The 13547-nt window shown below is 31.4% G+C and overlaps 1 protein-coding gene across 6 annotated transcripts in view; it reads left to right on the top strand.

Annotated features, from left to right (window-relative positions):
- The window catches only part of Csmd3 (CUB and Sushi multiple domains 3), a 1105037-nt gene that overhangs the window by 784184 nt on the left and 307306 nt on the right, over positions 1-13547 (top strand). For all 6 annotated transcript variants that reach the window (XM_048802035.1, XM_048802036.1, XM_048802034.1 and 3 more), the window contains one exon: positions 4364-4533. In XM_048802035.1, coding sequence (XP_048657992.1) covers positions 4364-4533 — 170 coding nt within the window. The remainder of the gene's footprint in view (positions 1-4363; positions 4534-13547) is intronic.

Raw genomic sequence — 13547 nt, 5'->3', positions numbered from 1 at the left:
AGTGCATCTAGTTGGTTCCACAGTTTAGCTATTGTGAATTGTGCTACATAAACATTGAATGTGGCTGTGTTCCTGCTGTTTTTAAGTCCTTTGGGTATAGACCCAGGAGAGGGATAGCTGGGTCAAATGGTGGTTCCATTCCCAGTTTTCCAAGGAATCTCCAATACTGCTTTCCATATTGGCTGCACCAATTTGCAGTCCCACCAGCAAGTTTTTTCTTTATTGGGGCCATTATTTTATTCTTTATCCATTTGGATCAGAAGTGGTGTTCACATAGAAAACAGCATATTCAAATACTCAAAAGTGTGAGGGCTGACTGGGGTCACATTGTGAAAGGTCTTGTATGGCATTCTCTAGACTTTGACTTGCTAATAAGTACATTTAAAGCAGAAAAAGGAAAATCAGATTGCGAGTGGATGTCATTGTCACCTTACTATATAGAAAAGGTAGAAGCCTACTGGGTTTTTTATCTTGGGTATATAGTCAAATGGTGCAAAGTTTGTTAGTTTCAGTATTAAACGTTGTTCAAAGCCAGGTAGCAAGCAAGACTTAAGTAGCAAGAGTACTGAAAGAGAGCTTGCATGTGGCAAATATTAGTTGACATTGAGTAATAGAAACCAGATTTTGGTATATATCAAATTCTAAGATTAAATCAAAGATAAGTTTCTATTAAAATAAATGTTTATTAAGCAACTAAATCAGGGAATCTGATATTTTGGTTATATGTTTCTCCTTAACCTATTATTATTACAAAATACTATTTTATTAAAGCACTTACTGAAAAATAAATATGCATACTTTCCAGTAGTTATACACAGAACATTAATGAAGATTTTTAATTGTTGCTTGAATATTTTCCCTTGATAGAAGATAATATCCCTGAACATTTAAAACTTATATGCAATAAAGTATATATTTGGAAATTATATGTAGCATAGATGCATTCTGATCCCCAGGACACAACCTAGCCCACATATATAGTTTTTATTATTTTTAATAAAATGTGGTCTAGTAGTGTAGGCAGCAGATAAAGTAAAAAGAAAAAAAGTGACCTTATGTACCAGGTTGCCAGGAATAGTCTCAAGTTACACCTATTGTCTGAAATAATTACTTGTAGTACATCCTTTCACACTAAAAGAAAGTATTTTGATCTGAAAAAGAAATTATATCTTCACCCTTTAACACCATGACAAATGACACATAAATCCCAGCTCTGATAAACACTTTCTTCAGTGTTAGCAAGAAAGCTCACTTTGGTGCCTTTATCTATAAAATTGGAAAAAAATAAATTTCACCTTGAAGGGTTGTCATGAGAAATAAATGAAGAGTTAAAACTTCAGGAAAGTGAAACCCATGAAGTTTCACATGGCTCCATGCTAACAAGGTCCCCATGCTTGATTGAATAATCTCTTGAAATTGTTAATAACTTTTTGAAAAAGGGCAGTACATTTCATTTTGCACTGTGCCCTATAATTTAGAAAGTCAATCACAATTAAATGAGAGATACTAACTTAATCTAAATATCTCCTTAATCCTTCCATTTTATTTGAAGACCTGATTTTATTTCACCAAGTCCAAAATTATTTTGGGGACATTTAAACTGTCAGAAATATTAAAATACAGCAAAACATGTTAATTTTAATGTAAAAAGGCAAATATACATTAAATTACACAGCCTAAGCCCAGTGACATTTCTGGCAGAAGGCTCTTACTAATTCACATTTTGAGAATTTAACAATAAATAAGCACTATATTTTTGAAGGGCAATTGAAGTAACTTAATCATTTTATTTTGTTTTCTTTTCCTTGTTTTTTAAAATTCTTTTTAGATATACATGACAGTAATGTATTTTTACATATTACACATACATGGAGTATAACTTATTCTAATTAGGATCACATTTTTGTTGTTGTACATGATAAGTTTCACTGGCCGTGTATTCATATATGCACACAAGAAAGTTATGTCTAATTCATTCTATGTTTCTATGTTAGGAACTATGTTTTGGTCAATTTACCAAAGCTTCTAAATCAATTGTAATATCATAGATTATTCTCTAGAAATAGGAAGAGTCCTTTGGCTTTTTATAGATTAATGTATTTCTATACCTGGGATGATTTCTTTACATTGGGGACAAGATACATATCCCAACCATTTTTTTTTTCATTTTTAATTTTTCTAGTACATGTGACAGGATGCATCCACTAATACTTATACTTAAAATATTTATAATAATAACTTTAATTTATTAAGTTCTTATTATATGTCAGCATGGCATTAAATGTTCAATATGCATTATCTATTTATATTACCAACACATACACACACACACACACACATGCACACAAACTCACAAACACACACACACACACAATCCCTGTGAAGAAGGTATTACTATTTCTATTGCAATAATAAAAATATTGAGGCTTAGAAGAAATAATTTGCCAAGTCAAACAGCTAGGAAGAACTAGAGCTTAACTTTGAACCAAAGTCCCTAAACTTTTTAAACCTGAGCTCTCAATGTATCTATATTTTGCATCCAAGAAAATATTTTCAAAACTTCATGATTCTATAAAATAATGTAAAATTTTATAAATAATATAATAAAAATGTGTGTTATGTATCATCTATATGATCTGGATACATTTTCTTCATGTCTCTGTAAGCATATCTAGATTTTAATGATCTAGTGGCAAAAATGAGACAGATTTAAAATGATTCGTTCCGACTAAGTGAAGGATTCATGGCATCATGTAGTACTGTATACAGAAAAGTTTCTCAGTAGTTCAGAAAGGCAGAGTCAAGGTAGAATTGAGTTGCTATATAGTAGTGTAATTAAACAGGTAACAGACTCCAAAAGCATATACTCTGGCAGCTGGTTCCTGAAATATATTTCCAAGGGTGATTTAATTCCAGGGAAATAAAATCTTCTGCCACATTAAATTCATGTTGTTTATAATTTTATTGTTTTTGCCTTTGTGTTCCTGGATATGTAAACATGTATGGTATTATGACTGTATACCACTGAAAGCATAAAGGCTTATCCTTTTTTTTATGTTTTAACATGTTTAAGTAATATTAAATAAAAATAATTTAAATCAATATTGGAAGTCTGTGAGTTCTTTTTTTTTTTTCTTTCTTTTAGTTTAAAAAGAATGTGGAGAAATATTGGGTGATATTTCCTCATGTGATTCGTTGGCTACTAGTTTCACAGCATTCATTTTTGTTATTATTTCACACAGTGTTGATATTATACTGACTGCTTGTTCTTGGTCATTTTCATTTCCTCGTTATTCTTTCTTCCTTTGGTCTTATTTTGTTAATGTTTAATTATTTAACAGGTAATGTAATTCATTATTCTTTACCTTCTTGTCTACATTCTATAAACATTCACCTAAATCATCATTTTTTCATCTTACTTGGAAAATAATGGCTTGCATTCCTTTCATTTTGGCTAAACCTTTGAAAATATGAATCTTCTTGCACCATGGTTTAGTAATGAAGAAAGTAATTAGGTAAGATAGAAAACTGAATAAGCTGAATTTCTGATCATATTTTGTAATATTGCTACAAGTTCTTTAGGTCATACTAAATTAAAATTAAATTTGAATTAAATTTTTTGAGAAATTCTCATTTCTACCTAAGTAGTGAGATATTTCCTCAAATTTTGCACAGTGAATTCTACAGGTACTTGTGCTAGAAGGTTAGTAGTACTGTACAATTTGTTATAATGCCTTAATCTAGTCTGTCTTTTAAATTGAAAAGTGACATTTTTCAAAAATGTTCAATTTTTAAAATAACTATTTATTAGTGGATTTTAAATATTTCTATTAGTTTTCAAAGATAATTTAATATTTTCCTTTTTGTCTTTGAAGTTCTTGGATCAGGGGAATGCTGAGTATTGGGAGAACATATGATCAGAAACATTTAAAGATAAAAATAAAAAGATAAAATTAGAGTTGTTTTAAAACAAATTACTCTCTCTACTATTTTCTAATTTAGAAGAATTAAATTATAAATTTAAATGTATTCCTCAGAAATCTGCAAACTCAAAGACACTCTGAAAATCTATTACTTGTATCCTTTGCCATGCTATCCTTTCATCCAAGAGAAAATCATATTTGTAAAATTTATTTTAGATTTCCATTTGTAGACACGTGTTCTTTCCATGAGTAGTAGTGTCTTCTTCTCAAATAATATTTGAGAAGGGAATAAATCATCTACAGCATATATCCACATGTGCATTATTTTTATGTTAGGTTCTAGGTAAAATACAATGCATTTGCACTTCTACACATGAAATTATTTAAAAATAATAATGCATTCTATTTAACTGTACTTCAATATTCTGTTTTACCTGCAGCTGAATGTGGAGCATCTGCAACAAATAATGAAGGAATTTTGCTCTCTCCAAATTATCCACTCAACTATGAAAACAACCATGAATGCATTTATAGTATTCAGGTTCAAGCAGGAAAGGGGATCAATATTTCAGCCAGAACATTTCATTTAGCACAAGGAGATGTTCTTAAGGTAGGTGGACTTACACATTTTTGTATTTTGATCATTTTTACTAAGTACACATTGATAAATATATATAAATATATATATATATAATAAACCATAAATGGATTTTATCATTCATACATGCATATTATATATCATTCCACATTTTTATTATTATCTGAATTGAAATAGAATGTTTTCTTTCCAATGTTTATTTATAATAAAAATATAAATTTTATTTTTAATGCATACATTTTCATGTTTCAATAACATCAAAATAAAAAAAATTAAACACTAAATATCTTATTAAATAAATATTATATATAAACATGATTAATGTGAATGGTCATTTCTTTAAGAAACATGATGCTGATTTGTTTTTATTTTTATGTCTATTAAGTAATATCTTTGTGGATATGTGAAGAATTATTTGCATTTATGCAGTTTCATGAATATTTTAAGCCTAATAAATCAGTGTCTATAAATTTAGAAAAGAATATACTTTGTTAATAATTAATATTTAGTATAAAGCTGGGTATTTAAAATTTTTGAAATAATGAAATGCCATAGTTTTTTAAAAGGTAATATGTTTTTGAAAATCAATATCACCATAGTTGCTGGTTCCTATTTTGCAATGTAAGTGTTTTGGTAACATATAGTTTATATTCAATATTTTAAAAATGAAAATAATTACTTTTATAAAATCACATTTAAAGATTTAAAAGTTATGTATATCTTTCTTAAATGGAAAGATTTTTTTGTTCAAGGTGACACATACAATATACTTCTGTTTTCACTAATCTTGAAAAAAATGATATCTCAGAATGGTTGTGATAGAAGATTCTCATGTAATCAATAGCTTTAATATTGTTACTTACCTTTAAAAAGTAAAATCATTGGATAATAATTGATGGCTGTTTAAGCCAAACACTACTGTATGTTTATAAGAGTTGTATAGGACTTGGGAAATATTTTCTGCAGTACACTTAAATGTATACAATTTCAATATTAATTAGGACCAATATATATATTCCTGGTTCATGCACATTTTGCACAGTGAAATTCATTATTCAATGTCCTTACACCTCCACTTCATTGGTTGGATTTTCCTTTTAAAATAATGTATATCTGCAAGCTGCAGGAATAGCTCAGTGGTAGAATGCTTGCTTGCCTAGCATGCATGAGGTCCTGGGTTTGATCCCCAGTACTACAAATAAATAATAATAATAAATAATAAACAAAACAAAATAATAATTATAACTTATATTTTATAATTGGAGTCAACATTGAGATTATTGAATTCTTCTATGTAGAAAAGAAGCATATTTTTTTCTGGCTAGGGGAAAAAAATGTATCAATGTATGCATGAAATGTCTAAGCCAGGCCAATAATCTGTATCCCATAAACAACCATGATAAAGTTCAAAGTCAGGAAGTGCTTCCTTACATCTACCACTCCTACATATCACTATCACTACTAAAAAACAAAAACAAAAACAATAAATAAATAACTCTCCTTTCCTTTTGTGATGCTTGAAATTTATTTTCCTATATTATTTTCCTATATTGAATGGTTCTTAATATCTGGAAAATCCATTTGGCATAAGAGGTGATGTCTTTTAAAAATAAGATAGTCTTAATGTGTTTTTCAGAGTGCTTTTTTCTTAGGTCTCACTTATTTGAGCAAGTTCATATGCACTTGTCATGGGTGGTACCTTGAGAAGGGCAGAACCTCAATAAGTGACAACCTGAGGGAATGTGATGATGAGAAATAAAGCTAGTCTGAAAACAACAACAACAACAACAACAACAAAACTTCAATTTCAGTCTCTTTAGTGGAGTGGTTGCTCAGCTATCTCGTTTGCCGGTAGGTCTGAAGTCATCAGTGTCGCTGGGTATCCCATTCTAGTTTTCCCAACTGTTAGGCCTGTTTGTATCTTCTAGCTCCTACTCTCAACCTGATTAGAAACACTTTTTAGCTATTTGGTATAGGACACTGAGTTATACTATTATTGCATGTGGCTGGTTCAAGTCTAGTTACCTATTTAGTCACTGGTAGCTATTTCTTTCTTAACTCTTTTCTGGGAATGTGTAAATTTCTATGAGTCATACCACCTTCCTGGGATCCAGATAGAAAGCCAGGTATACAAATTCCTTCTGTTTCTGATTCTTGGGGCTCTAGCATCACTACATGTAACACAGCTAAGAAAAAACATTCTTAGAGACCTAAATTAGACCCTAGGTCTCACTATCTCAGTATATTTCCCAGGCTAGCCTCAAGCTAGCCATCCTCCCACCTCAGTCTCTCAAGGGATTATAGGTGTGTGCCATTGTACCTGGCTATTTATTTTCTTCTTAACTCATCAAGGAAATGTTTTTCTAGGTTGGTTGGAGTCTGAATAGAATGTATTCTTGTATTCTTCTTTTAATTTTTTTAAGGTACTGTTGATTGAGTCCAGAGGCAATCTAGCATTTAGCTGAATCCCCTAGCATTTTAATATTTTAATTTTGAGACAGGGTCTCAATATATTCCTCAACAATAAATTGTTGAGGCTGGCCTTGAACTTTCAATTCTTCTGCCTCAACATCCTAAGTAGCTGGGATTACAGGTGTGCACCACTGCACCTGGCTTGTATTCTATTCTCAATGGTCATACTTTTATATGTAATTTAATTCTTTCAGTTAAGAGTCGTAGAAAGTGTTTGTTTTATCTAGGGTTTAAGCAATCAAAACTGAATAGTTTCCATCGTCAGCCTGGAAGGATGAAAGCTGAATACCAGTCAGAAATATTAGTTCTGATTTTTGTTGTTGTTGTTGTGTTTGTTTTTATTTTCAAACAAAGATTAAGCACTATGTTTAGATGAAAGAATATAGCAGGGACAAAATCTGAGACAATCCTTTTACAATAGCTAGCCTTCACAAAGACTTATTTCTTGGGTCCAGGGTTGTAGATCAGTGGAAGAACACTTGCTTAGTATTCTAGAGACGCTGGTTAGATTCCCAGCACTGCAGAAACAAACACAAACTTATTTCTTAGCTAGATACCATGGTGCATGCCTGAAATCCCAGCTCCTTTGGAGGCTGAAGCAAGTGGATTGCAAGTTTGAGATCAGCCTGGGCAATGAGATATGTCTCAAAATAAAATAAAAAGAGTTGGAATATGTCTCAGATATGGAATGTTCCTGGGTTTTTTCACAGTACTAACAATACACAAAGCAAACAAACAAAACAACTTATTTCTTACATGATATATAGAGCATAAATGATTGTGGAGAAAAGCCAGCATAGTACCTCAAAACTGGTGTTTGATATTTTGTGGGAAAAGGGGGCAGGGGTTTTGATGCCATATTAATGAAAAATTAGATAGTTGAATTACCTGGCCAATAATACTCTTTTAGTGATATGAGAAGGGATAATTACCTCTTATTGCATTCCGTGATACATCTTGACTATACAGGCATCTGAAGAAATCTTCAGGCACAGAGAAGACCTCTATTCAGACCTTCTATGTTCTTAACCATTTTGCAGAAAATAATTTAAGGACACATTAGGTATGAATAGAAAAGTAAGAGATTATTACAAAGGGAAAGTATACACTCCAAAATGGGAGTATGGCACATCTCGAAGAGTGGGTCACCTAGTCTTTCCCTGGGTTTTTAACATTTATGGAAGGACAGTAGCTAGAGGCTGACCTAGAGGTGGAGTGTGCGCAGGGTCATGCAATTGCTTGTGAGCTGTCCTTGCAATTGCTCATTGCTCTGGCTTGTTCTTATTTTGCACTTCCTCCATTGGATTTCTCATTAATATCTTAAATTTTCACTCAGGGGTGCATCTGACTATAATGATGAGGTTAAGGTCACTTCTTGGTCATCAAAGCTTTTAATGTACACAGTCCCTAATTGAGCAGTTCTTTCAGATGACTTGTGATTATCTTGTGGTTTTGTTACCCTTTCATCAACCAGTAGGAAAAGCTGCAAGCAAGTATATAGGATCAAGGACACAGACTGGGTTGCTCATGAGCGGTTTCTTCTACACTCCAACAGTTTATGATGTTTCTCTTTTGAGACTTAGTGTTCTTGCTATGTTCCTGAATTACTATCTCAACATGATTTCAAGTTTCTTTCCTAGATGTGTTTGAGAGTTTGAGATTTGCATTTGTAAGGCCCTGTGGTTAAATTTTAAGAGCTTATTGTAAAATGTTACTCTTTCTAAACTTTCATTATATAACAAATCAGATTGTAATAAAATTATAATTGTTAACATAATGAAAAGTAAAAACATAACCTTTCATTTCTTAACTATTTTACTAGTGTTTTAGAGATACTGGATAAAAATTTACATTTGCATTGTTTTGGACAAAACTCCTGTAGTAGGCTTCAATAGATCAAGTGAAAAAATCAAAATCGAGTCACTCATGCTGAAGTTCCAAATCACCAAGCTGAAACAAAGCTGTTTATATGAACTTGTGGAAAATCAGGATTAGAGATAACAACCAAATTTCCCAAACAAGCAAGGATAAATTGGCATGATAATGAAATTCCCAGTTTTAATCCTTACACAAAAGAAGTTACCTGAGATAACCTGATGTTAACTAATCTTATTTTCCTATTGTTCAATCTCCCTGTCCCAACTCAGAAGGAAAGTGACTTGAAAATGACAGATCTGTTGGGTCTTTTTTCTTTTGTTTCTGTTTTCTTCAGTCTTTCTCTGTCTACAAACCAACCTTCTCTGCTGAGTGCATCAGAATTCTTACTCTGTAGTGAAATGCTGTCTGAGTCTGGAATAGAAAATAAAACCTATAAGATAGTTAAAATTATTGTGATTTTTATTCTTTGATAGAGTACATTTATTGGATCACAATAATGAAAATATCATGGCATGGTTTATCTCTTTCCAACCCTACATTAAATGATAATCACATCGATACCTTGATATTGGCCATGGTGTAGCCACATAACAGAAATCAACAAACACTACAAATTATGGTTGTATTTATTTTTTTATTCCTTATGTATATTTATATATAAATAGGTTGTATCTGTAGCTATTCTAGTAAATAGCACAATATATTGAGGATTTTTCTTTTTACTATTTCACTACCAAATTCAATTTACTAAAAAAGTTGCTTATGTCATTTGCAAGTTAATAAATTTCTGATATAATCATGTTTTTGATGTACTTTCCTCTTAAGGCCAAAAAAAAAAATCAAGAAATATTTATTTTGGAATTTTTCTTGTTTGTCATTTACATAATGTAATTTTGACAAATACAGAATGATACAATTCTATAATAATTAATTAGTTATATGGATCTTATAGTAAATAGAGCACATTTTATTAGTAGGCCAAATTGGAGCTGGACACCTTTTCTTTTTAAATGATGATGTCTTCCTATGTTACCCAGGCTAGCTTCAATCTCTTTGGCTCAAGTAATTCTCCTGCCTCAGCCTCCCAAGTAGCTTGGCATGCACAATCATGATTAACTGACGCCTGTTTTAAAAAATACAATTTTTTTGGGAGAAAGCCATGTTCATCCATTTATGTATTGTCTGTGTCTGTTTTTGTTCTACAATGGCGGGACTGAACAGTGGTGAAAGAGATAATATTATCCCATGAAATCTTGAATATTTATTATCTAGCTGTTTTCAGAAAAAGTTCATCCACCTCTCTTTATATCCACAAAATTTATTTATAAAGCAAATGAACAAACTTATAAAGAGGTATACATATATATCAGATTTGTTTGAGATATTCTTGTTGAACAGTTTCCAGCACAGCAGTGATGTCATGCTCATCACACACACATATCTGTGGACTCTCCTTGTCATTCACTGGTAATCCTTTGTTAACTCTTCCCTCTAAAATACTCTGTAGTGGATGGGGATGTGGCTCAGTTGTAGTGCACTTGCCTGGCATGTGTGAGGCACTGGGTTCAATTCTCAGCACCACATATAAATAAATAAAATAAAGGACAATCAACAACTAAAAAAATATATTAAAAAAAATACTCTGTAGATGTCTACTCTATGGGCTATCATGTTAGGCCTCATAAAATCCTTCACTGTCTTTCATAGTAAGGATCAGAACATAAAGTAATCTGTGACAAGTCATGGAAATTTAGAGTTGGGTTTTCAACTGGTCATCAAAGCTCCTGAGAAGTTGACCATTTTTTGTGCTTCCAACTCCCTTACTAAAATATGCTATCTCACATAATTGACGATACATCATCTAACTATTTCTAAAACCTAAATAATTGAATAAGTGCAAACATTTTCTGCTCTTTTTCATATTATCTTTGAAAATAACAAAATAACTTTTAGACCTTTATTTGCTTAACCACTACTAAACTTTTTTTCTTTATGTTATTTGAAGCTTTGTCAGTTGAACTTATTTGAAACTTTATTTAAATTTCCAAATCAACCTGTAAAACAAATGACCAAAAATGAAAATTCCACTATCCAAGAGGAGGAATAATTTGGAAGTTTGAATGATTTTACACACACACAAACACACATATACACACACATAATTATATGTAATTTATGTATTTTTTTCATTTTGATTTTTATGTACCTTCTGCTCTTAGGTTCAGATAACATCTTACCTGCTAAATCATTAAAAAATGAATGAGACTATGTTTTTTAAGTACGTATTTATTAGATCACTCACAACAAGAGTTTTCAGGGTTGATATGCAGTTTGTCATAATAAGTTTTACCTGCAGGATGTAGGAGAGTCTGTACAGCATAACTAATGTTAGTTGAAAACTGTTTCCATTAGAGTCTGACATTAGTTATGCTGTACAGTTTTGTGAACAGTTTTATGCATAGTGAGATATAGGGGTTTAATTTCATTTTGTTGCATATGGATTTCCAGTTTTCCCAGCACCATTGTTAAGAGGCTATCTTTTCTCCAGTGTATGTTTTTGGCACCTTTGTTTAATAAAAGATAATTGTAATTTTTTGGATTAGTCTCTGTGTCCTCTATTCTGAACCATTAGTCTACCAGTCTGTTTTGGTGACAATACCATGCTGTTTTCGTTACTATTGCTATGTAATATAGTTTAAAGTCTGGTATAGTGATGTCACCTGCTTCACTCTTCTCGCTAAGGATTGCTTTAAGTATTCTAGGTCTCTTATTTTTCCAGATGAATTTAATGAATGTTTTTTCTATTTCTGTGAGGAATGTCATTGGGATTTTTATTGGAACTGCACTAAATCTGTACAGTGCTTTTGATAGTATGATCATTTTGATAATATTCACTTTGCCTATCCAAGAGCAAGGTAGATCTTTCCATCTTCTAAAGTCTTCTTTGATTTCTTTCCTTAGGGTTCTGGAATTTTCATTATATAAATATTTCACCTCTTTCATTAAGTTGATTCCCAATTTTTTTTTTGAGGTTATTGTAAATGAGGTAGTTTTCCTCATTTCCTTTTCTGAGGATTTGTCACTGATGTATAGAAATGCATTTGATTTATGGGTGTTGATTTTATTTCCTGCTACATTGCTGAATTAATTTACTAGTCCTAGAAGTTTTCTGATGGAATGTTTTGGGTCTTCTAGGTATAGAATCACATCATCAGCTAATGTGCTAATTTGAGTTCTTTTTTCCTATGTGTATTCCTTTAATTTCTTTCATCTAATTGCTCTGGCCAGTGACTCAAGAACTATGATGTTGGCCTGGGGCTTAGCATAGATTGCCTGTATGATGTTGAGATATATTCCTGTTATCCCTAATTTTTCTAGTGTTTTGAACATGAATTGGTGCTGTATTTTGTAAAATGCTTTTTCTGCATCTATTGAGATGATCATATGATTCTTTAAGTCTATTGATGTGATGAATTACATTTATTGATTTCCATATGTTGAACCAACCTTGTATCCTTGGAATGAATACCACTTGATCATGATGCAGGATCTTTTTGATATGTTTTTGTATTAGATTTGCCAGAATTTTATTGAGAATTTTTGCATCTATGTTCATTAGAGATATTAGTCTGAAGTTTTCTTTTTTTGATGTGTCCTTACCTGGTTTTGGAATCAGGCTGATATTGGCCTCATAGAATGAGTTTGGAAGTGCTTCCTCTTTTTCTATTTCCTGAAAGAAATTAAAGAGTATTGGTATTAGTTCTTCTTTAAAGGTCTTGTAGAAATCAGCTGTGTATCCATCCAGTTCTGGGCTTTTCTTGGTTGATAGACTTCTGATTCTATTTTGTCTCTTGAAATTGATCTGTATAAATTGTATATATCATCCTGATTCAAATTGGACAATTTATACGACTCTAGAAAATTGTCAGTGCCTTTGATATTTTCTATTTTATTGGACTATAAGTTTTCAAAATAATTTCTAATTATCTTCTGTATTTCTGTAGTGTTTGCTGTGATATTTCCTTTTTTTATCACATATGTTAGTAATTTGAGTTTTCTCTCTCCTTTTCTTTGTTAGCATCTCTAAGGGTCTGTCAATTTTATTTATTTTTCAAAAAAAACAACTTTTTGTTTTGTCAATTTTTTCAATTGTTTCTTTTATTTCAATTTCATTGATTTCAGCTCTGATTTTAATTATTTCCTGTCTTCTATTGCTTTTGGTAAAGATTTGTTCTTTTTTCTAGGGCTTTGAGTTGTAACGTTAAGTCATTTATTTGTTGACTTTTTCTTCTTCTAAGGAATGCACTTCATGCAATGAACTTTCCTCTTAGTACTACCTTCATAGTGTCCCAGAGATTTCGATATGTTGTACCTCTGTTCTCATTCACCTCTGAAAATGTTTTAATCTCTTCCTTGATGTCTTCTACAAACCATTGTTCATTCAGTAGCATATTATTTAGTCTCCAGGTATTGGAGTAGCTTTTATTTTTTATTTTATCATTGATTTCTAATTTCATTCCATTATAATCTGAGAGAATGCAGGGTAGAATCTCTACTTTTTTTTATATTTGCTAAGAGTTGCTTTGTGGTATGATATATGGTCTATTTTAGAGAAGGATTTATGTGCTGCTGAGAAGAAAGTGTATTCTCTCATTGAAGGATGAAATATTATATAT

The sequence above is a fragment of the Marmota marmota genome, unplaced genomic scaffold (genome assembly GCF_001458135.2).
Source record: "Marmota marmota marmota unplaced genomic scaffold, marMar, whole genome shotgun sequence".
Classification (NCBI taxonomy): Eukaryota; Metazoa; Chordata; class Mammalia; order Rodentia; family Sciuridae; genus Marmota; species Marmota marmota.
This window is presented reverse-complemented; position numbering and strand designations above follow the sequence as displayed.